Here is a 24,976-nt window from a genome sequence, read left to right as displayed (position 1 = left end):
AATTTAGATAATTCCTTTCTAATCTTTCAAAAACGGATCCCAACCTTTCGAGATGTTCATGAAAACTTAAAGAAAATATGATTATATCGTCAAGATATATCAAACATTCTTTCAAATTCAACTATCCCATGCAATGATTGATCTATTTAACCATGCTTTTCATCAATCTCTTAAAGGTAGTTGAGACGTTATAGAGCCCAAATGGCAAACGATTCGCCTCAAACAACCCGAGAGAACCAACCTGGAACGCCGTCTTTTCCTTGTCTGATTCACTCATCTCAACTTGCCAGTAGCCACTCTCTAGATCAAGTTTACTAAAGAACTTGGCGCCTGCAATGAGATTGTGAGTATCATCAATACGTGGTTGAGGGTAAGCATTCTTGTGTGTGCGTGAGTTGACTTTTCTTTAGTCAATACAGAAACGTATTGACCCATCCTTCTTCCTGACTATAACGACGCTCGAGCTAAAAGGGCTATGGGATTGTTTATAGCTTCCATGTCAATCATTGCACGCAGGTGTTCTCTTACTTCGTTAATATGACCAGGGGGAACCCGTCTGTATGGTTCTTTATAAGGATCTGGGTTGTCAAGAACAATCTTGTGTTTGACGAGGTCAGTATTACCTATATCTAGTGGCCCTTGAGATGAAACATGTTTCCATTTCCAGAAGAACTCTTCCAGTGTGCTCTGTTTTTAACGTTAAGATGGCTCAAATTGACTTTGATATTTTCAATGAACTTTTGTTTTTTTTAAACCCGAGTCGAATCCATGCTCCTCCATCGCGATACTGTTTCTGAGTTGAATGCAATGATCTCAAAACTTTAACATCCTGTAATGCGCACATTACGCTCTTTGGTTGAATTAACATTGGCTTTGCTGACATGTTAAATACTCTCACCGGTAATCTAGTGACATCTTGTTTGTCTAAACCTACCACCCTCGGACAAAAACCTAATCAACTAGAAGCTCCACTAGTACCTTCAGTAACTGCAGAGGTAACGTGGCAAGTTTTCCTGACTAATCCAGACAATATTTTTGTCTCATATGGCTGTAATTCAACTGGCCTAGGATTAGTGGACTACACCACACCAACTCGACCATAGTGTATTGCTATAACAACATTTCTCCATTCGTCCAGAAGATCATTGGAGTCACCTTTAGAAAGGACTCGCAGAATATTTGTTTCTTATATAGCTGGTACTTTTAGATTACGAGGGTTGTCCGTAAAGTTTTGAGACTGCATTCATAATAACCTTACCACTCATAGGATGCTTTTAAAATTTTATCAGCTGTCAATTGTATCTAATATAAACAAATCCTGAAAGTTTCAACAATATACTACGAAGTGAACATATACAATAAACATTACAAAAAGTACAGGTTACAAGCCACGGAGCACTTCGTTGTCTCATTGCGTCACGTCATTTACAGTTTTTCAAAATACGCTCTTTCTGCACGTGCACACTTACGTTGAATACTTGAATATCTGTCCATACCACTCTTTAATGACATTATGAACAACTGTCCTTTTTATCTGAACGGATTCGCCAATTTCCCCCCACTGTCCTCCGCCGGTCTTCTTGTAACATGTCCCGCATTGAATATACGTCACTTTCACTCACGACTGACGCCCTGCCGCTCCGCTTTAAATCACACACATTTCCATGCCAGTCATTATACGTCCATGCCAGCGCAATACTAAAGCCATTGAACATGTTGGCTTTGATTTATCCCGTGTTAGAAATGTATAAGTATTTGTAGGAGTTTCCCTGCTGCGAACACAAGTGTTTGATCATAGCGCACTGCTCCGTGCGTGACGTCAACGTTGGATTTTTTTCCGACATCTTCGAGATACCTCTCTACTTCCGCTGATTGTTACAACCATGGCTACAGTTAGATTGCGTCAATAATTTGCGCAGTGATGCAACTGAAGTCATTGAGACAGATTAGTATATATGAATTGTGAACAATTTTCAGAAAACGTCAATTTCAAGGTGCTCCGTGAAGCGCTAGATGGGTTGTCTTGACAACCTTTTCCTTCCTTATTATAAGATTATTTAATTATATTTTTCAAAATGAAACTAGTGAATAGTCTACATACACAGCTGTTTATTGTTTTTTTTATTAATATTAAAAAAGTTTTGAAATATACACACAGTCTCAAAACTTTCCGGACAACCCTCGTATATTTCGTTGTTGTGACAACAAGTACCGGGACTGTGTAAATTTCATTCGAAATCCGCGGTATTGAAACGTCTATGTAACTGCAATAAGGCACATTGGTACCTCAAGCTCCATAAATATTTTATGCAAGTTTGGGTTACTCAATATGGCCCAATATCCAAATAAAATTGCTCACTTACAGTTGTTACCATAGAACCAGAGTATATCAATGCATTAGTAGCTTTGCCATCAATCAAGATCTCAGATTCATTGCTACGACCCTACCAGCCTATCAAAGAGAGATACTTTCCTTTTAGGGCTTTAAGAATCATTGTCTTGTGTTTAAGTAGCAACCCAGACATCTACTGGTTTAAAGCTTCTTTCTGTGTTTTCTCTGACTCCACCTGCTTCTTGATTCCGGAGTTATTGCCTCTTCCTCGACCTCCTCTTGAAAAGTATCCGCCCATATAGGTGTGTGGGTTATTATCATATTTATGCTCACTTTGGCCACTCTATGCTGCTTTTATCTTCTCATTGTCTTTCTTTAACTCTTCAAACTTGTGATCAAGATCTGTCAGCTTCGTCATCAGTTTATCTAGCATCAGCCTCGATTCATCAGTTTCCGCAATTTGTTTCTGTACCTTCACTCTTCTCTGGCCCGATCTTTCTCTTGTCAACTGCATTTCATATTCCTCCTCCCTGGCCTTGTTCTTCATAGGACATGCCACTTTCATATGGTAATCTTGTAGCATTCCGCAAGTCGTCATTGTGTAGTTTCGCTATCTGTCATAGCATTTCTTCCAGACGAATTCTACAAAGTTTTCATCACTTTTATGCTCTGCCATGAACAATCTAGAAAGAATGGAATCCTTGCTAGCAATATTTGCAAAAGAGATATCTAATTTCCTTAAGCTGCCGTCAAGGGTGGCGTTTGGTTCTATTTGCAGCATAGTTCTTATGCCATTACCTTTTAATTATTTCCTTACTCTTGAACTAATACCTGATAAGAATATAACGACATTATACTTTCACTTTCAAGCTTGTACCCGTCAAAAGAAGCTTCATTCTTCGGAACAGGTTCAGTACCAGAGAATGGGGTACAGTTGAACATGATCGCTGTGTTAGGATCATACTTTGCAGTAATACCACAGGCCTGACTGTCTTCATTCAAATTCAAATTTAAATTTCAAGCTCTTTTATCTTTTGTTCAATCTGCTTTATCTTTCTATCTTAACCACTATTCATTCTTTCTTTCATAGCGAAAGTCCTCCGTTCCGTTCATTCAATCCCCCTTAAGTCATATCTAAATATGTAGTCATTTTCTCCTCCATCTCAACCAAGTACTTTTCTCTCCCCCTCTCGAACTTTCTATTTTATTCACTACTCTTTCTGTTTCAACATCCTTTTCTCTCAGTAACTCATGCAACCTTCTAATCTGTAAATTCTTTTCTTTAAGTCCCTGTTCAAGTATCTGGATGCGATAATCAAAGTTAACTTGTTACGTTGACCGCTATCAATTTCTGTCTCCTTCTTAATGTCAGGGCTTCTATAACTAGGTCATATTCAGACACCTTTGGAATCACTTCTTTTTCCAATCTCTCCAAATCACTTCGCAACTTCTCAAAATATGTTGACTTTCTTTCCGTCTCATCAATATCATCCTGGCCTAATCTAGTACTATTTCTTAATTCTTGAAGTTATCCCTCTAAAAGCTGAGTTTCATAAGAGATGTCAATTGTCTTTATTTTATCTTATCTACCACCGTCAAAATGGAACGTAAACACAACTGGTTCATACTTTGGCTGTTCTTCATCAACATAAAACACAGTTAATCAAAAATGATTACACTTTTTATAATAACATTCACCATAAATCCATAAAACAACAACAGCAGTATCAAATCAAAATATCACAATTCACAGTCACAAGCAAACAATTTTCAATCTTGTTCCTAATATTAATGTCTACAGCCATCACAATATTGTTGAGACTTCACCAGCATACCAACAGCTCCTACTCTTATTACTTCTCTTTGTTACACGAGTGTCGCTAATTCAACCCAATATGAATTAAACAATACAATCAGTTGTTTCCCCTATGTATACAATCTCCACTTATTTAACCAGTCAGAAACCTGCTTACTGACACTAGATAAACAAACTCCACTCTACTTTTCAAATAACTATTTCCATTACAACTTAACTAAACTCATAATGAATTTCACATCATAACATTTTCCCGTGCGTACTAAAGCGTTATATGCGACGCCTTATATAAGCGATTCGCGGGATTTTTATTCGGTGCGAAAGGATCCTTTTGTTCTGGTGATTTAACCAAATATAAATATGTATTAGCATATCTGAAAATGTTATTGGCATGGTATATAATTGGCTTCTTGTATAATTAAACTAATGATTCGTAAATCTCCTTTACAGATACAAGCTATAAGATGTTAAGTAGATATACCCAGCACCAGGCATGCATGTCATTAGAACATTCTGTAGTGATGTATAATGTATATGTATGTTCGGGTCCACAAAAAGAGCATACATATAATAGTTGAACAAATGATATTTATGTACGCTAATATTAGAGTTTTTATTACATAAAAAAATACAATAATGTGAACATAATTATTACAATCAGCGAAAAATATACACCTGTCCTATATAACTGCATCAAATCAATTTTGATCCCTTAATCCTTCCTCCCCTTTACTAATGCAGCCAGCAATTATCCAATCTAGCGGACAATGTATACCCTTACAATAGTATTAAACAAATACTATCGAATCCGTCGACAGAATAATAGCCAATTAACACAAACAACACACACACAAAGAGTAACTATTCATTAGTAAACACTGATCAGAGAATGGGTCCTTACAAAAAGGCAACACATGTACAAATACATGTAAAATCTGAGTAGCGGGTCATCCTCCTACGCAATCCTGAGCGACGATCCTGGTTGTGGAGTCCACAGACGGCGAGGAGTACTTACTGGCCAAAAATATGTTCCCGGGCAGTAAAAGGCCTCACAGGTGCACTTATATATATTTCCAGCTAGCTCACTATGAATTCCAGCAGAAAGTACTGGTCCACTACCGATACCATATAGTGGGTTCTACAACGGCACTGCGTATAAGCTGGTCCAATCTAACATTCTTCAGCTCCTTGCCTTCTCCGTTGATTCCAAAATGTGGGGCGCCAAATGTCTCAAGATGGGCGTTACGGGTTCTATCACCGGGAAGGACTGTAATATATATATAGAATATAAATTTATTGCGAGAACCAAACAGTATGTAAACAAAGCGTCACGTGAATTAGATTTATCAATAGGCGATAAGATCACACTTGACTGAAGACACTGTTACTGTAATCACGGGTGGGAAACGCATGCCATTGTTAGATGTTGTTAAAATACTAACTAAGTGATACGTTAAATTACGCTGTACAATACCAAAAGAACTAAATATGTGCGAATAACTAACGCAGATTTAAAAGTTAAAAACATTGTTTTTGTAGTATATTCGCTGCGGTAATATGATACTACCTAGTGTTTCCAAGCCAGAATTTGCAATTAATGTAATGTTTGCTAAAAAGAGCAAACAAAATGTGCGAATAGATGCACAATACAGACCAAAGACCAATACAAGTCAGCAGTTTCATTAGAAAATGATATTATCTCAAGGCCGCACTAGAAACGTTTGACAAACAGCAAGACATTTATTTAGGAATGAAACAAACAGAATCAATGAGTTTATATGACCAAGCTCACGTTATGCTTCAGTTTGGATACAATTTTCCATCACATGATCTCGAAGTACTAACAAATTACCGCATGTTGGCGTACACCAAGTACAGCTCAGCCGGGTGGGGAGCTTGGCTGGCTGGTTCTTCATCATTTCCTCCCGGGCCTGTTAAAAATAATAAGAAAGGAAAACAAATAAATGCACTACACCTACCCAAACATACAATCATTGATGCATTTATAACTTATTCGACTTGATTAACACATCTTTGGCATACCAGTTTGAATTGACGGGTTCAACATTTAAGGTGGAACGCGACTATGAATTTTTTTTCGAGTTACTGTCTGAAAATTGGTATACGAATAGAAGAGCATATGCCCAGTTAGGAACTGTTTTTACATTTTCAATATTCGGAACAATTTTGAATCTACGAGTCTTCAAAATATGCCACTGACGTCAATTTTGAGACTTCTGTCATATTTTTGCGTTCCAGCTACAATAACCGATATTTTCATCAATTCTTCGTTTACAGCTATGAAATTTCAACATCAAGTGCGTCTTATGAAAACGTACACGCACATATATTTTTCGTTCTCTTGTTTTACGTTATTTATTTAAAATTCGTCTTTAACGTCATTTTTCGCGGGAAAAACGGCGTCGTGTTTCGCTGAAAAAAGTGCGCCTTTCTTTAATTCCTGAAGAAACTGCTCGTTTAATTTTTGATTTTTTTAAATACATGTATTCAATGATTTATTACAAATCGCCTGATATAAAAAAAGGGTACCTCACCGACTTCGTTTTTGCGCAGTATCAAATAATCTAACCCCTATACCTGTTTCTTTTTCATTACGTATTGTTATAAAACGTTTAGCATGACGTAAATCGTACTATTATTTACGCTAATAAAAGCTTAGTTTTGAATAAACCACTGATCAATAACATATATCCATTTATCCAAAATCCATGCATAAACATTTATAACAAGATCAATTTTGTCTAATAAAACTTTAACTTATTACTCAATTATGCATTTATGGCAAATATTAAATACTGGTTACAAGATTTTAACCGCGTGTTTAATATCATAATGCACAAAAACAATAAATTATTGGTGAATGCTAAAATATTTACTGTGGTCTACTCTAATCTCATAAGGCCAAATAAAAAAATAGGTCTGTTTCAGGTTACCCGACCGACCCTATTTTTTCCCGCCGACCCTAACCTTTTTTTCCCTGAAAAGAATGTGATTTGGGTACGAAAAGCATTTGTTACGAAATGTATGTACGTAAAGTTGACAATATTAGAGTTGGATTTTTTGAATGTATTTACCGTACTTCACCTTAGAGTTCGGACACCTTAAAATAATTAATTTTTCGCTCTACGAATTCATAGAAAATAACCATTTTTACATTTTATTTACATGTATGGTAAACCTGCCTTTTTTCTTCATGTCTGCATTTTACCACTTATTAATTTATCCGTAGTTATCAATGGTTATTACGCCTATAAGTCACTGTAGCTCCTTTATCAAGATAGTTAAAATCCCATTCAACACCATTTTATACATGCATTGAAATGAATAAACACCTTTTATCGGCTTCAGATCAAACAGTCCCATTGTGTGACGTCACATAACTCAGTTATACCCACGAGGATCTCATGGAGAGCATGGATATTGTTATTCAGGATTAATGTGTCTGGTGTTTTTTTATTGTAACTTGAGTATTGCATTTATAACTTTAATTCATCACATTTAATAGTTACCTGTATCGTTGAATGTGTTGACTTTATTGTTTTCATGCCAAGAAATCCTATCCAATTTTCGATTAAGAAGGAAACCCCTGTATGCCAGCATATACCTGGATTTTAGCAGCATATGCATTATGTTCCATTCAGTGGTTTTGTGCTAAGGGCTAAAGGACTGACTTGGTTCTCCATGAAATTTTTATCAGTTATCTGCTATTACAGCTTATTCATTTCATTTAATGGCCATTACGACCAGCATGAAATTCAGGGGAGCAATAATTTTGGTCATTTTTCGGAAAAATCTTTCTATAGTGCATGGTTCTTAGATTGAACGCTTCTTCTCATTGTGTTTATTACGACACTTGTCAAAAATAAAAATAAAAATTCAATAATAGTTTATTATTAAGTATTGACATGATTTTCTTAACTATAAAAAGTATAATTATTAATTAACTAAGCTAAGCATTACATCTTTGATATTGTTTATGAACAATCTCCTTGATAACAATATTTAACTATCTAAACCACACTCTTGTTATTATGTTTAATTATGTTTAAAGATTGGAAACATCAAGTACAAATGTACTAACTGTATTTCTTAGTTCCCCGACAGCTAAATATTTTCCTCACGCCGGCCAAATCCTAATAGCCTCTTATAAAACAATACCGTAATCAAGTCGTTTAATTTAACAACTTGAGTACGGTATTGTTCTATAAGAGGCTCTTAGGATTTGGCCGGCGTGAGGAAGTTTTTGGAAACAAATAGAATCACAAACCCCAGTCGAACTTATCAACTTCCGGCTCAAAATGTTATGACTCATGTATATTTAATAAAATGATACCGGGGAGTTGTTTATCTGTGGATGTTGAAAATCTGCTTAAAGAGGCTATACTCCGTATGATAAAATAGCGGGAAAAAAGAGAAAATTTTCGAAAACTGACATAAACTTGGCATCGATGTGTACAATGCATTGAAACTTACTAACTGAAGAACCCGGTCTCCGACACAGTTTTTTTTTTACATTTTGTTACTTTTTTTTACAATTATGATAACGCGTAACACAGTCCATTAGATAATTGTCCTGAGATTCGTTACAGAAGAAAACTTTTTTGGTGCGAATCTGGTGTACAGTCCCTTTAAGGGTTCATTGTACTTTGCGCTCATTATAAATAGATAAATGAAGGGTCTTCGCATTGATACAAAAAGCTTAGTTCCTTCATTCACAGCAACATATAATTGATTAACGCAAGATTAGCAGCATCAGTAGAAGTTATATGATAGTTAGTAGAAGGAATAGTAGTAGCTGTTGTTGTAGAAGTGGCAACAACAACAATTCAGCAGGAGCGGCAGTAGTTTTAGGGGTATCATCATCATCATCATCATCATCATCATCATCATCATCATCATCATTATCCTCATCATCATCATCATCATCATCATCATCATCATCATCATCGGTGGTGGTGGTGGTGGTTGTGGTGGTGCTGACGGTGGTGTTGTGGCGGTGGTGTTGACATTGGCAGAAGCAGTAGTGGTAGTATCAACAACATTAGCTGCAGCATTACCACCTGTATTACTAAGACTTAAGAGCACACATATTAAATGACCAACATAGTCGGTTCTGTTCGGTGGGGTTAAATACCTATTTACAGTAACGATCGTTCTGAGTCATGTTATTATTTGGGGTGGGGGTGGGTCAATATTTTACAGAAAAGGAGTCACTCAAGGACAGCGACCATTGTTGTGAGTTTATGTCGGTCAAAACATGTTCTTTCACAGGTCACGGTTTGAAGACAATGCCAGATGAACACAAAACTAAGCATTTTTTTAGATTGAAACATTGCAAAAACAAATCCCAATCAGTTATACGAAAATGCATTTTAACCGCCTCATGTGTTCATGATAATATGAACAAAATTGAAGTAAATTTAACATTCGGAGATTCAGTTTCGCCAATGTGATATATTTCAAGTTTCGTTTGTATTTCCCATTTTCCATGGTGTATACGTATATACTTACGAACTCAATATTTTTTACAGTGAAAAAACAACAACAAAGCTTTAAAAATGAACAATAAGAGTGTGTGTTTTTGTTAAAAAATGTGAACCCAATAAATCTGACATTTTAAAATCAATATCCATACGCTTATAAAGCATACCCTTAAATATAATTCGACCTACGAGACGGCCAGATTCATATATAATGTAATATAGGTTACATTTTCATTCCAAATAAAACGGTTGGTTAAGCATACCATTTTCATTAACTTCTGTCATATGTCTAAAACGATAATTTTACTCATTAAAAACATCATATTTTTGTTTAAGAATAAGTAAATAATAAGTTTTACTAAATTAAGTACTCTGTAATTTTAATTAATTGTAGTTAACACTTGATACTTCTTCACGTCTTTCTGGGCAAAATTAAATACATTCTTCCAAATCTTGACCCAAACTACAACAACTCCCTAGATATGAAAACATGATTAAACACATGGTCAGATTCTCGGTCAATTAGGGGTTAATGTGTAGCTGAAATTGGCTCTTGTGTAGAAATGAAAAGTGGAAAAATTGGCTGGTATTTCTTGGCATGATTGATGTTTCAATGAGTATTACTGTACGATTATTGCTTCATAAAGTCTATATTTAAAGTGTGATACAAGTTTCAAAGTTAATTGGCGGATCGTTTTACAAACATGTCATGTCTGTGTTTTCTTAATCTCTGCATTGCCCTTGTTGTTTCTTTAATCCTCCATTGAATATATCACACATCCTTTTCACCAGGCAATAAATCGTTTAGGATGGGTAGTAACCAACTAACTTATCACAGTGATGTATACGGTTAGGTAATCTAGCCAGGCATTGTAACGATAAAGATCAATAATTTTTTGTCTGTGAGACTTAGTAACTGTAAAAGTTCAGTCGATGTCCTTTGGGTGTCCGAAAATTAGGTACCTAAAATAAATTATTTTTGAAAATAATAATGGATGTCCGAATTTATAGAATGTCCGAACTCTTAAGGTGAATTACGTTTGTGCTTTTGTGGCAGGTATATTTCAATTCTTGAACTATATTTTCTTGTCAGATACAAATGTGTCAGATACTGACTTTCGGATTGATATGTCAGACTTAAGTGTGCAATTTTGGCAATAAGACCTGCATGTTACTTGTTCTTCAAACCTGAACCCCCAGGTCCTCTTGACAGCATTGAGGTTTCCTTGGCTGATGGCTTATATGGTAAATTTGCTGTCCTACTCTTCATGTAATTATGTTTCAGGGAGGTTAGTATTCTACAGAGGGTGATTGAAAGCAAACGGGTGCATAAAGAAAAGTAAAACTGTTCCTGGAAAGTCTCAAATAATAGCAGAGTGGTGTACCATAACTTAGTTGAAATCCAACAATCATTGTCAAAAGTATTTAACCAGACAAATAAAGAATGTTTCATTTGAAGCATGTAACATGTTTAAAAACTACTTATAAACCTGAAAATTGATGACTTTTATTTTTGTTTACTTTCTGAGTCAACAGTTACTGAAATCAATAATATATCCAAAAAAATAATAAAAAAATATAAAAAATATTCCGACCTACCCACCCTATTTTTTTAGCAGTGTTACCTGAAACACACCTATTTTTTTATTTGGCCTAATGTAAAAATACCATGTTTTATGCTCATTTCTTTCAAATCAACTCGGTATTTCTCATAAGAACCTTAGTTTTCGACAAGATTTCTGCATCCAAGCGTCAGATCACACACGACCTTACTATCATGGAAGTCAAATAGACTTATTTTATTTGCATGTAGAATGTAAGCTTTTTATTTATACTTATATATATAGCTATATCCTACCTATATAAATATTTTGACAACAATATGCTATAATTTTAAACTGTACTATTATTGTATATAATATTATTTATGTTCTATGTCTATCAATGTTTGGATATATTATGAATATGTCAAGCCATGGGGAAAATTAAGATATTGAGTTGAGTTGAGATGGGAGAGTAAGTGTGCATCTTTAAATAGTTACTATAAGCTCATTTTGTTAAGGGTTGTTATAGCTTACATACACACGCACAAAACGTACACGTACGCACGCGTAAAAACGCACCCCACACACCATACCACACTCAAGCACGCGTGCACACGCATACATATATGCGCACGAGCACGCGCTCGCGCTCCCGCACACGCACGCACGCACGCACACACGCACGCACACACACACACACACGCTGTCACACACATGTACGCTCTCACACGCAGGCATGTATGTACACACGCTCGCGCGCGCGCGCACACACACACGCACGCCCGCACGCACGCGTGTACAATACGCACGGCAGGGACATTGAGTGCGGGATAAGGTAGCTATGTTGGCTTCTGTATCATGGGCATTGAATGCATCGCTGAAAGTTGTCTCATGAATTTGCTTGAACGCACGAGAATCTTTGATTGCGTGGTAAAGTCAGGAAAACAAAATAACTCGTTATGGATTAAAACAAACAATGCATTGATTAACAAAATTAAACATTTTACTGCACTAAAACATTAACTTTAAGATCATCATTTGAGCCATTTGGAACATATATTTTATCATAGTGTGTGTGTGTGTGTGTGTGTGTGTGTGTGTGTGTGTGTGCGTGTGTGTGTGTGTGTGTGTGCGTGTGTGGGTGTGTGTGTGTGTGTGTGTGTGTGTGTGCGTGTTCGTGTGTATGGGCGTGCGTGCATGTACGAGTATGTGGGCGTATACGTGCGTTCATGTGAGTGCATTTGTGTGAACTATAACAACCCTTAATAAGATGAGATAATAGAAACAATTCAATGTGATCATTTACAATCAGTGCAAACACAAGTATTAAACACAAATACGATTTACCACAACTTATACTATTGTTTTAATATGCCTTTTAAAATAAATACATATCGAAAACGATGGTTCTTATGAAGAATACCGAGTTTAATTTGAAAGAAATATGAGACCATAGTAAATTCTTTAGCATTCACCAAAAAAATGATTCATTTTTGCGCTTTCTACTATTAAATAAACAGTTACAATCTTGTAATCAGTGAATAATATTTTGTATGAGTTTATTATTAAGTAAGAAGTAAGGGTTTATCAGTCAAAATAAATGTATGTTATACATGTGGAAATTGATTTGAATAAGAGTTTCACTTTAAAACTTTAATGTGTTTTAAAATAACGCCGATTGACCCCGTTATATATTGACCACATGAGTCATGTTCTTTCTGTTCAAAGAATGACCGATCATTTTTTAACGTCAAGAACTGACCATCCCCCACCCCTCCCCAAACCGTTGCGTAACAAATGACCCTCGTTAAAAATGTTCAAGAGTTATATTCACTACCAAACTTAGTCAATAATATGGTTACCAATATAAGTGGAATTTATTAATTGTATATGTTTTTATTCAGCGATAACCGATTGACTACATCAAACTTAGATTCAAGACACTGAACTCTATATTTGCGTATTTTATAGATCTGTATACTATTACATTTTTCTCCGATAGTGACATACAGAAGAAAACTTGGATGATTTTAAGGGGGGGGGGGGGGCTGCACCCCCTCTACTGCCGGGATCCGTTTGTGCTTATTACAATACAGATTTCTGTCGATTACCATTTTTTTGGTTTGTTAGTTATATTTTGTGTATGAAATGAGTGTCACACACTGGATTTACTATACTTTTGCTTAGTTTAGAGCATTATAACTGCAGATCTCTACTGATACTTATTAAAGAAATTGGTAACTAATAAAGTAGTAGAACCGTTTATTGTTGTGTTATTACTGTAGATGTATAATTATATAAAAAAAACAAAGCACTAATCAGCATAGTCACAGCTCATAGCATAGTGACTGGAACGATTATTGATGTGTATTATCAAAATATTATAATTTGGCAAATGAGATTGCTTAATAATTAAGAAAGCCTCTCATTAAAATAGCCCCAATTCGATTCACGTCATGCTAAACGTTTAAATACACTACGTATTGAAAAAGAAACAGGTATAGAGGTTAGATTATTTGATATTGCGCAAAAACGAAGTCGGTGAGGTACCCTTTTCTTGATATCAGGCGATTTGTAATTAAACATTGAATACATGTATTTAAAAAAATCAAAAATTAAACGAGCAGTTTTTTCAAGAATTAAAGAAAGGCGCACTTTTTTCAGCGAAACACGACGCGGTTTTTCCCGCGAAAAATGACGTTAAAGACGAATTTTAAATAAATAACGTAAAACAAGAGAACGAAAAATATATGTGCGTGCACGTTTTCATAAGACGCACTTGATGTTGAAATTTCATAGCTGTAAACGAAGAATTGATGAAAATATCGGTTATTGTAGCTGGAACGCAAAAATATGACAGACGTCTCAAAATTGACGTCAGTGGTATATTTTGAAGACTCGTAGATTCAAAACTGTTCCGAATATTGAAAAAGTAAAAACAGTCCCTAACTGGGCATATGCTCTTCTATTCGTAATACCAATTTTCAGACAGTAACTCGAAAAAATATTCATAGTCGCGTTCCACCTTAAGTGCTTCACCGCGACCAGAAGTGGCCCAAGACAGGTGCGATTAAGACAACACTTGGCGATAAACCCGGTATCGCAACCTGTGAACATGTTGCCTATGTGGCTCAAGACCACAGTTATCTGCCCCCCGTTGACCAAGATCCGGATGTGAATACAGAAACAAAGAGTGCTTGTGTTCAAGTATCAATATTTTATTAAAATTGAATGAAAAAGAAGCAAAAAATGTTCTTTTTGCAGAGAACTTGACTGAAATTGACACTCTATTGCAGAAATTGATAGTTTTCAATGTAAATATTGCAAAAATTATAGCTTGTGGAAGTCTGAAAATTAGTTGTTTGTAGCCGATTGACTCCCTGGCGGAAGGGTTATGTATTTGAACTCAATTTTGACAGTCGGGTCAATGGTCAACATGGTGTTTTCTTGTGATTATATTTTGTATCTTGAATTGTTCTAGAGGTGCCATGTCCTTGTTTTTCAATTGGGGTGTGTATAAAGTCAAAAGCCAGGTTAGTGTCTATATGAAACATATAGTAAAAATAACTGTGGTCTCACGCCATGTGACTTGCTATCAGGAAACCTGGAATTGACAACGCCATACCTTATTGGACTGTGCGTGAAAGTACCTTACCATATGCCGCGGCCATTTGCCTGCATGCATTTGGCCGTGCTTTTTCATTGAGCAAATTTATGTTGTTGATATTTTAAAAATCATTCCATTTATACTTTCGAATTGAAAGTGAGGCTTCTTTTATTAGGTAAAAACCGTTGGAACTTCTTCGAGACATTAATTTGATAGTGAAAAAAGGGAGAGAAAAATGAAATTTTATTGATTTATGTTATGTAATATTATATTTTCAAAGTTCATACTCAAACACCAATATTCTATGGTTAAGCACTGTCAACTGGTCAAATTTCAACCAAATATCTGTATAAATTAAGAATTAATAACAATTTATTGCAGGCCACCCCTCCAAAAGCTTCTTCTATATCAGAAACAGTTTCATATAGACACTGACCTGGCTTTTCACTTGAAAACAGTCTTAATTGAAAAACAAGTAACTGCCTACTGTAGAACAATCGAGAACACAAAGTTTAATCACAAGAAAACATAGGGTTGACCAATGCGGTGTCTCACAAAATTGAGTAAAACGTGACCCTGAGGTCAAGCCGGAATAAGGCTACAAACAACCAATTTACATAGTTCCACAGACATTGATTTTTTTTTCAATTTTTACACTAAAATCTATCATTTTCTTGCAAAACAGTGTCAAATTATGTTAAGCTCTTTGCAAAAAGACCACCCGTTTTTGTTTTTGTTTTTTTTCAACTCAAATATTCATTATTGAACACAAGCACTTTTTTGCTGTATTAACATCCGGATCTTGGTCAACGGAGGGGCATATAATTGTGGTCTTGAGCCATATATAGAGAATAATTGTTGAATATCGGTGTAAGGTTGGGAATAATCATTTAAGGTCTCTGCAAGATTAAAAAAATAGGCTTCTCAGTTTTTGTTACGCCTAAATTTATTTAAGGATTGATCGCTTTTTTGCTTGAGTTTATGCTGTATGAACACAGTAGGGCAATTTCCATGAAGCGCGCTAGACATTCTTGGTAGTTTGCTCGCTTGAAGAACTGCGTTCATACAGCATAAATGCAAGAATAAGTGCTATCAATACGTAAATTTAAATTTTAAATAATTATTCATTACGATTTCAAAATGGCAGTATCTTCACAATTCAGTATTTGTTCTCAAAGAAATGTAACAGATAACAAACGTTGGTATAAACGAATAGATGATATTTGTATCCTCGTACATCATTGGTTAAATGATGTTACGCTTATCAAATCGGAGCACAATATTGAAATAAAAAAATGATGTCATTATAGATATGTAAATATCAAAGAGCAAGTAACATACTTACACGTGTCTATGCTAAGAAGCTTCTCTAATTTTATTTCAGGGAAAACTTGACAAATGTCCAGTTTTTTCCAAACTTATTGCCTCCAGTTTAACATAACATGGCAATACCTGCATTGCTGAACATCGGTCAAAGTTATGTCAAAAACCAGGTGGCATGGATGCGTTCTGAAATACACACAAAAAGTTGTAATTTGTGCTTGTCTGACATATCCCGTTTACACGTCATTTACACAGAAATCTAATTGTCCTATAGTACAAAAACTTCTGTATGACCAAACATATAACTAAGCAATAGTATCACTGTATGTCATATATCTATGCCCAATTTTATGGAAATATTTCATAACAGGTTCAAGCTAAGCACACTAGTTTCAATTTGGTTTAATTATGTAACTTTCTTCATTAAGGTTTAATGAATTTCTAGACTATACAATGAAACTATGTTTAACACTATCAGTATAAATTGTTTCTTGTCTTGAAAAATCAAGTTTCAGAATGAAATTTTATTATTTGAACAAAGACTTTTAAGCCCGTTACGCTTACGATTTTTCGAGAAACTGGTGCCTTATTGCAAGCATATTTTAATAAATGGGGCAGAGGGTCTAAACAGTCAATGACGCAACCCCCTTAACACCACTCACCCACCACACTCCCTTCCTGAAATTGTCGAAGTGAACGTTTTTAAGAAAAAAGGACACATCAGATTACATAATTTGAATAACATTTACATTCTTTTAGTCGGCAATGGTGTAGTCTCATTTAGACTTTTCTACCATATTAACGAGCAGGAATTTTGAAACAATGGCTATTTTTAACAAATTTGACCATAACATTGAGTGTGAGCAAGCCAGTACAGTTTGACTTCCCAATTTCGTAAAAAGTCACTAAACGACGATTTAAGTTGAAAAAATAGAGTTGCACATAATGTTTTAAGGCGCAGGTCTAAGAAAAGGCATACCGGTCTAAAAATAAAGGTGCACCTTCATTTATGATATAGAGGTACAGTTGTATTTATGAAAGAGGTGCTGCTCCAATTTAAAGTTTTAAAAGAAAGTTGCGACTTTATTTATACCAGCACGTATGACTATGGAGCTGCACATCTTAATAAGATACAGGTGCACCTGTAAATTAAGCGGAGTTTTGTAACATTCTCTCATCCAGCCATATTGTTTCATGGAAAAGGTAAAACTCTAGTGTCCTTCCCATCCATGGCGTTAGTCGAAAAACTCTCACTCAGCCATGGTGGTGTTTGGCGGGATGGATCGCCTCTCCCACACCCTGGACAGACTTTTTAGTTTCAATATTTCACACAAAGTGGCCCACAGAAACACAATCGTCTTGCAACCGCCTATTCATCTTTCAATCACAATCTCGCACTCCAGCATGGTTTTGCTTGACAGGAAGGGAGACCCCCCGCGACCCACCCCGTCCAAACATTAAGTTACTCTCTGTTACACTGACATGGTGTTGCTTGGCAGGAAAACCCTATCACACCATCCCAATCAATGTTTTTAATTTTAATCCCTCAACCCTGCTGTTTGTTTACAGATGTTGGCACCTTCTTGTCTATCGTTATAATTAGAATATCTGAAATGACATGATGATAGTCCGCACCCACCCTATCACTTTTTGCAGTCACAATTTTTCACTCAGCCATAGTGTTCACATCCATCTTCTTTGTACAATCCCTCACACATCTATGGTGTCAGCGCGCTAGCTCCCTATCAACATATTAAGTCACAATCTCTCATCCTCCATAGTGTTGTTTGGCACGAGGGGTCAGCCCTCCAACACTATTTATTTACAATGTTTCACACAATCTTTGGATGAAAACAAAATTCATCTTTATAGTCACATTCACCCACAAAGCCATGGTGTCGGACCGCAACCGTCCATTTATCTTTTTAGTCATAATCTCGCACTTTGCCACGGTTTCGCTTGGCAGGTGGGGGTAACCCTCCCGCAACATCTCCGTCCAACTTCTTAATTTAATAACAATCTGTCACACAAAGAAGAGTTCCCCTGCCACACACTATTCCTGTATATCTTTTTAGTCTCAATCGCTCAATCAGCCGTGTTGATGATTGAAAGGTGTTCCCATCCTTTGATCTAAGTCATAATCTCATGGTCGTTGCTCACAGACAACCCATCCATCTTTTCAGTGACAATAACTCACTCAGCCAAAGAGATTTCTGAACTGGTAAACTGCATGCCATAAGTTTAATAAACTGATACTTTTATTTACTGATTATTTTTTTTTTTAATAATAATACCTTGCACAAGGTCTGCTATGCGTACCGGTGTAGTCCATAGTCGTAATGAAATCGGTAATCAAACAGGGATACATTCTTGGTCATTTCCATTCGATCAACAATTGTCAAACATTTAAGTAGTATTGTAAAATCCGTAATCATTGATAATAACAACTACTGGATAGTGACATTCGTTTAGAATGGTAAACAATGCCTTTGTATATCTTTTATGAAAAGTTGAATACAAAATATATATCTCCGACAACCTAAAGAAATATGATTTATTCGTCTTTGTTTTTTACCTAGGGCATTCATAGAAATTGTTTATAAGCATAGTTTGAACTAATTTGATAAATACTGGGGCGCTATTTTGCATCAGGTAGTTTCAATTTGCATATTCACGGAAACGGCCAATTTGGCGATAACGATCTACCGAACGCAGTGTCGTCACGCTCTGGTGAAATTTTGGTGTCGGCATTCACGCGCTGAATATGGTTTATGAGCAGAAAAATACTGGTTCCATCACCTTTACCTATTTCGTTCAGGCTCATAGTGATTGCACTTTTGAAAGAAAGTAGTACTAAGTGTATACGCGCATACATGTAGCCGTAATAGGGCTCTGCCGAGCATCGCTCGGTTTAAAGCCCGTATCAACCGTATTTAAACATGAAACCTAAATCAATCATGACTATCCTTTGTTTTAATGTGGTGGCCTATGATCAATTCCTCCTGCGGCAGTTAGCAAGTGCCTATGCGTTTAATGTTGTGAGACTAATGAGCATTACCTTGTGGATCTTTAAGACACACAGCTGCAGTGTAGCCAGAAGTGCAACCGTGAAGGCATTTTCCACTTTTAGCAGAACATCTTGTTCCATGGCCACTTTTGATACAATTTTGATCGCACTCATGTTCACACATTTCTCCAAAGTAATTTTCTAAACATCCTTTGGTACACCTTCCTGATATATAGCATTCTTTGTCAACGCAGGTCTCACTGCAATTCATGTCACAATTCGGTCCATATTTCCGGTTGGATGCACATTCCAAACACTCACCATTAAATCGGTTGCATTTGTTACAGGACGCGTTGCATTTTTGGTTGCAAAGTTTACCCCAAAACCCCTGAGTGCAACCTTCTTTGCATTTGCCCGAAACTGAATCGCAGTGCCCTTCCAAGCACCTAACGCTGCAATTGATACACTCACCATTTTCGTTCGGATAGTATCCGTCTTCACATGCCACACACCATGCTGTACACTGTTTACAGTTTGTTGGACATTCTAGACAGTTAGGGTATTTCTGATTGGCATAATAACCTTCTACGCAACTATTACAGTCCCAGTGAGAGTTGCATGTACATCCAGGTAATCCACACATACGGCATTCGTTTTTATATACATAGTGTCCTGGTTGACAACTGTGTTCACAGTTTGATCCGTAATATCCTTCAACACATTTGCTACATATCAATCCCGTGTTACTGTCGCATTGAACACACATGTTGTTATGGCACTCCTTGTAGCATTTATTGCCCCAGTACCCGTCTTTGCATCCCCATGTGCATGAGCCATCCCAAAAGCATCTATTGTGGTTACAACACTTGCAATTGGTGCACTCATTCTGTGCGATTATATCTAAAACGAAATTAGGTAAAGGTTATCATTAGAAATAATCTCATAATATTTAAGTGTTAAAGCGTTCAATAGTATATTAATATCGCATTTCTTCCAGTGTGATAGTACATATTGTCAATATAAGGGAAATTCTGTCATCCGAAGCGAAGCAAGATAACAGTATTTACCCGCAAATTGACATCCTGGTTGACATGCGATATTTATTTTATTATACCGAATACAATTACACGATTACACATAATCCTTTCATCATTATAGAATTTTCAAGTTGGATCAGATTATTCTGTATTGTTTTCGGTAACAATTAATTTAAGTCTAAAAATGTTACAAATACAGTATTGATACACAAGAAGTTACATACACCGGAAAATACTCATTTTAATTAGTTCTTTCCACCTCAGACTTTGGAAACCAAAAATGTGTTTTTAACGCATATGCTATGTGCCAGTACCATATCAACTGGTCAAAACTATACTGTCTGTGTGTGTGGCAGTATATAAATATTGCATGGCTTCCAGTGTGAGAGTACATATTGTCAACATTCGGGTACATCCTGTTACCCTCGGCTTCGCCTCGGGTAACAGTATTCCCCTCATGTTAACAATATGTACTGTCACACTGGAAGCCATGCAATATTTATCTTAATATTCCGAACACAGTTACATTTATATGCATATATAATTTATTTTTACCATTACACAACTTTCAAGTTTAATCAATTTATTCTGTAATTCTTGTTAGTTTACATTAGCTGTCATTTTGTTGCAAATGTCGATTAGCATAATGCAAACACCGGTAACCAGATTTACAACACATTTTGATAAGCGCTTACCACCTCAGACTTGGGAAGCCAAAAAAATGCCTATTTCTAGACGCGCGTGCTATGTGACAGCACCATGTCAACCGGTCAAAACGGTACTGTCAGTGTGTGACAGTACGAAATTGCCCATGATGGGTATCTGAGAAATTAACATGGGCAGGTCACGTGAGGTATAATAATATGAAATAGCCAATGATTGGCAATGGATTGGGTTATGAAAACTTTACGTGGGAAAGTCATATGAGGTATGATAATACACGCTAATACACGATCAGATATACTCGTACTAGTTTGTCTACATTTGTTGAAAGATAAATTACAAACACTGTTCGATTAAGAGTAAGTATGTCTTTTATTTCATTATTCATGAAGTATGTTGTAGTATTAAAGGGAAATTCTACGTAATGTGTGTTTATACTTTGTTTATTCAGTTATGGAAAATAAAAAAATAAAAAACAGATTGAGTCTTTCACCCAAGTTTAATAAAACCAGCTGTTGGCCAAATTGATAGCTTTGTGAACTTGTTTATGATTTATGATGCTTTATTATGTTTATGATGCTATTCCATTAAAACCGAGTTGTGAGTATGTCTCCTGTCGATAAGATCGCTAACTGCAGAAACATGGGTACCGAGTGAGAATAGTGCAATTGTTGGTAACATTGTTTTCTCTTTTTTCTCTTTTATTTTAACGTTTGTAAAAATAATTTAATTTCTAATTGTAATAAATGTATCGTTTGATTACAACAACATATTCAGTAAATGTTTTTAAGAAATTAAGACGTTGCCATACATTACTTCCATACATTACTTCCATACCTTTCTTCCATACATTACTTCCATACCTTTCTTCCATACATTACTTCCATACCTTTCTTCCATACATTACTTCCATACCTTTCTTCCATACATTACTTCCATACCTTTCTTCCATACATTACTTCCATACCTTTCTTCCATACATTACTTCCATACCTTTCTTCCATACATTACTTCCATACCTTTCTTCCATACATTACTTCCATACCTTTCTCATGTAATAATATTAACACTTTCAAAAAAATATTTAACTTAACCTGAAAAGAGCAATCCGAAGATAATTCCAATTCCAAAAGATCGAACCATCCTGCTTGAAAAAATAATAAACTCCTAAAAGAATCGTGTCTACATCAATTGATATCAAATAAATGATATTTAAAATCGTTCAATAATTATTATAAAACTTTACCAACCAGAACATCTTAAATATAATCTGTGTGAAAATTGATAAAAGGAAGAAGATCTTGGTTTAAATTATTGCATATACGTTTTGTTCTTCCTGATTCGCTCGGAATATAATCGGTTAAGTGCTCTACATTTTTCTAAAGATTGCTATGCAACATAAACTTATTTCAGCACTTAGTTATGATACACAATAAACGTTTTTTATCTTGTCGATGTAAGTGTGACATACGTGTCTTTTAAGATGTATGTGTCTAGTTTGTCTGTTAAACCTTAAACAAGGTCTGTGTTAATTTTATGGCTACATGCCTTTTCCATTTGTATATATTGTATTATTTCTTTTGAACTTTGACTACGCTTTGTAGAAAATTCATCCTCAACCAATATCTATATTAGCGCAACGTACACAATTTACAGTGATTTAAAAATTAGACAATATCCAGAGCACGACCTCGTGAAAAAAGCCGTTTTTTGGCATTGTATTGCACGATAAAACTCCAAATCAACAGGTTCAAAGGTCGATATTATTTTCAAACTACTTATATTTTAATTTGTGTAATGTAATGTATTATAGACTTTTACCAAAATATTATTACCATTGAGAAACGCATGGCATAATCATTTTCACACGCTTTTGTTCAAACACCGGATAAATCAAAGGGGTTATCTGCCAGTTAATGGATGCTTCTTTATGACATTTTATCTTTGTTTGCATGTGCATTCGTCTTAAAGATAAGACACCACATTCAATTGCTTTGGTCCTATTTGTGGTTGACTACCGCATTTATCTATGTTTACAACTTTTAGTTACCTTCAATTCATTGCTTAGTATAATGTCTTGATAATAAGTGTCATATGTCAAGAGTTAACTTTGAATCATCAAAATCAACTACAACTTATTCTTCTAGTTATAATAATATTCATAAAAATAATAAGACAATTGAAAGTTTACTTATTTATATATAATTAACATTATGCATTAGCAATCAGCATCTCGACAAAGGCAGCTAGACGAACGCAACTGAATAGATATATTTTAAAGGGAACCACTAATTACTGGTACCCTGCGACTGCTACACTAAAGAGTAACGTAAACCAAATGAGGGTACCCTTCGTATCTGGAAAGCACTTTCGCGGCAGCTATTACGGTAGCAGTAAACCAATATTTTAGACAAAAATAGCTTGATATTACGTCCTCGTGATTCGAATCTGTTGACGTTGGGATGTTTTTTGATACTGCATTCTTGAAGATATTTTCGAAACAATTACTTAAGTTAAACATAGGGTAAAACAATCGCTAAAATCAATGACTTTGGAATGAGTATTCAAGATGTTTAGAAAAAAGGAATAATGACGTAAATTTTTTAATTAAATGTTCAAAATACCAGAAAGTCATCGCTGCCACCATAAATGTTATGCGCTCGCTTGCGTCCAGGGACGGCCTGCCTTCGACTTCTGTTTTCTAGTGTATGTGTTGATTGAGAATTCATTGTTACTCAGGATCTCCCTGGTTTCAATGAAGAGGAGCGCCTCTGGTCACCCATGATCTCCCTTGGAAAATGGTGTATCACGAAGCAGCACCCGGGATTCTGCGCTCTTCTTGGCAAATGGTGTATCACGAAGCAACACCTGGAATTCTAGCGCTGTTAAAGGTTATACCCTGTCATCCCCTTAATTACTTTCTTAGCATGTATTCTCATTGCCAGTGCAGCTCGTACCGTTTAAACATAACTCAAACCCGGTAAATGTAGACGTCTTAACACACACTTTTTATGTTTAACTGTTTATTGCTGTTTATGCAAAATGGTTCCATTAAAGATAATATAAATCATGCAGCATAGATTAAACTATAACACAGCACTTCCTAATTATTCTTAAACCCGTTTCTATAGCCCCAAAAGAAAGTGTTGACTGCTTCAAAAATTTGGCGTTCGAAGTGACCAAAAATATAAAAGCTATATCTTGTTGAATAAACTGTTGAAAACGTTGTCGAATCATTATATAGGATAACCTGATGTTAAACGAGTCTAATACTGTCCAGTAGCGTTCTTCTGACCTAAATTAGTAAGGTTTTGACAATAAAACTTGTGAATTTACGCGAATGGTGACTAATTATTTGGAATAAAGTGAAACCTAGCTTGAACCATGGCTTGAGTTGCAATGAATTAGTTTAATTTAAACATCCTATACAATACACAAGAACATAATACATGTTATGCCTTAAACATATCGGAATAATCCTTGTTTAGGTGATAGCTAAAATATTGGAAAGGGGTTAGCTTAGTTTCCTCACATAGCGGTGTTAATTTATAACAAAAGTGTAGACCGTGTTACATCTAAACGGTTCTATGTCATTTTACACGAGAATTATGTCATTTTACACGAGTACCCAACAGCGTGAAGCAATTTTCAGAGTCCCTGCGGTAAATAAGATTATCGTTATTATGTGTAAAGACCTGAAATCTCTGAGTCGTTTCCGTATTAATGTCATTCTCATTCTCGAAGCAATCAATTTAGACATATTGTTTTTGCTAAAACTAATAGAATAGCATTGAGGGATCATTTACTTTGTGAGATTAATAGAGCTATCTAAATCATATTTCGCTTACTCCTTTCATGTATAGAGAAAACTGCGATAATCATAGTGTATGCAATGTGTGGCTATATATGACTATATATTTATTTTGTTGGAAAAATGTTAAAATAGTTTTAGAAGAAATAGCTTTTTTTAATTATAAATTAGACGTCGTTATTATATTCATAATATACTTCTGTTTATCTGTTACTGCCAGGTAATTGAGAAAAAAACTATTCGCATTTTTATCACGATATTTCGAAATGCAAAATATTTAAACTCAAACCCATTATAAAAAATTATTAAAAGATATATTCAGTTTCAAATGC

General features: G+C 35.4%; 1 protein-coding gene across 1 annotated transcript in view; it reads right to left on the bottom strand.

The window, feature by feature from the left end:
* Positions 1-20,032, bottom strand: part of LOC128205415 (cell death abnormality protein 1-like) — a 36,319-nt gene extending 16,287 nt beyond the window's left edge. Inside the window, exon 1 of the mRNA XM_052907020.1 lies at positions 19,185-20,032. Within this exon, the coding sequence (XP_052762980.1) occupies positions 19,185-19,899 (715 nt within the window). The 5' untranslated portion in view covers positions 19,900-20,032. The remainder of the gene's footprint in view (positions 1-19,184) is intronic.
* Positions 20,033-24,976: the final 4,944 nt, after the last annotated feature.

The sequence above is a fragment of the Mya arenaria genome, chromosome 10 (assembly GCF_026914265.1).
Source record: "Mya arenaria isolate MELC-2E11 chromosome 10, ASM2691426v1".
NCBI classification, from domain to species: domain Eukaryota; kingdom Metazoa; phylum Mollusca; class Bivalvia; order Myida; family Myidae; genus Mya; species Mya arenaria.
The sequence above is the reverse complement of the archived record's forward strand: the minus strand, read 5'-3'. Positions and strand labels throughout refer to the sequence as shown.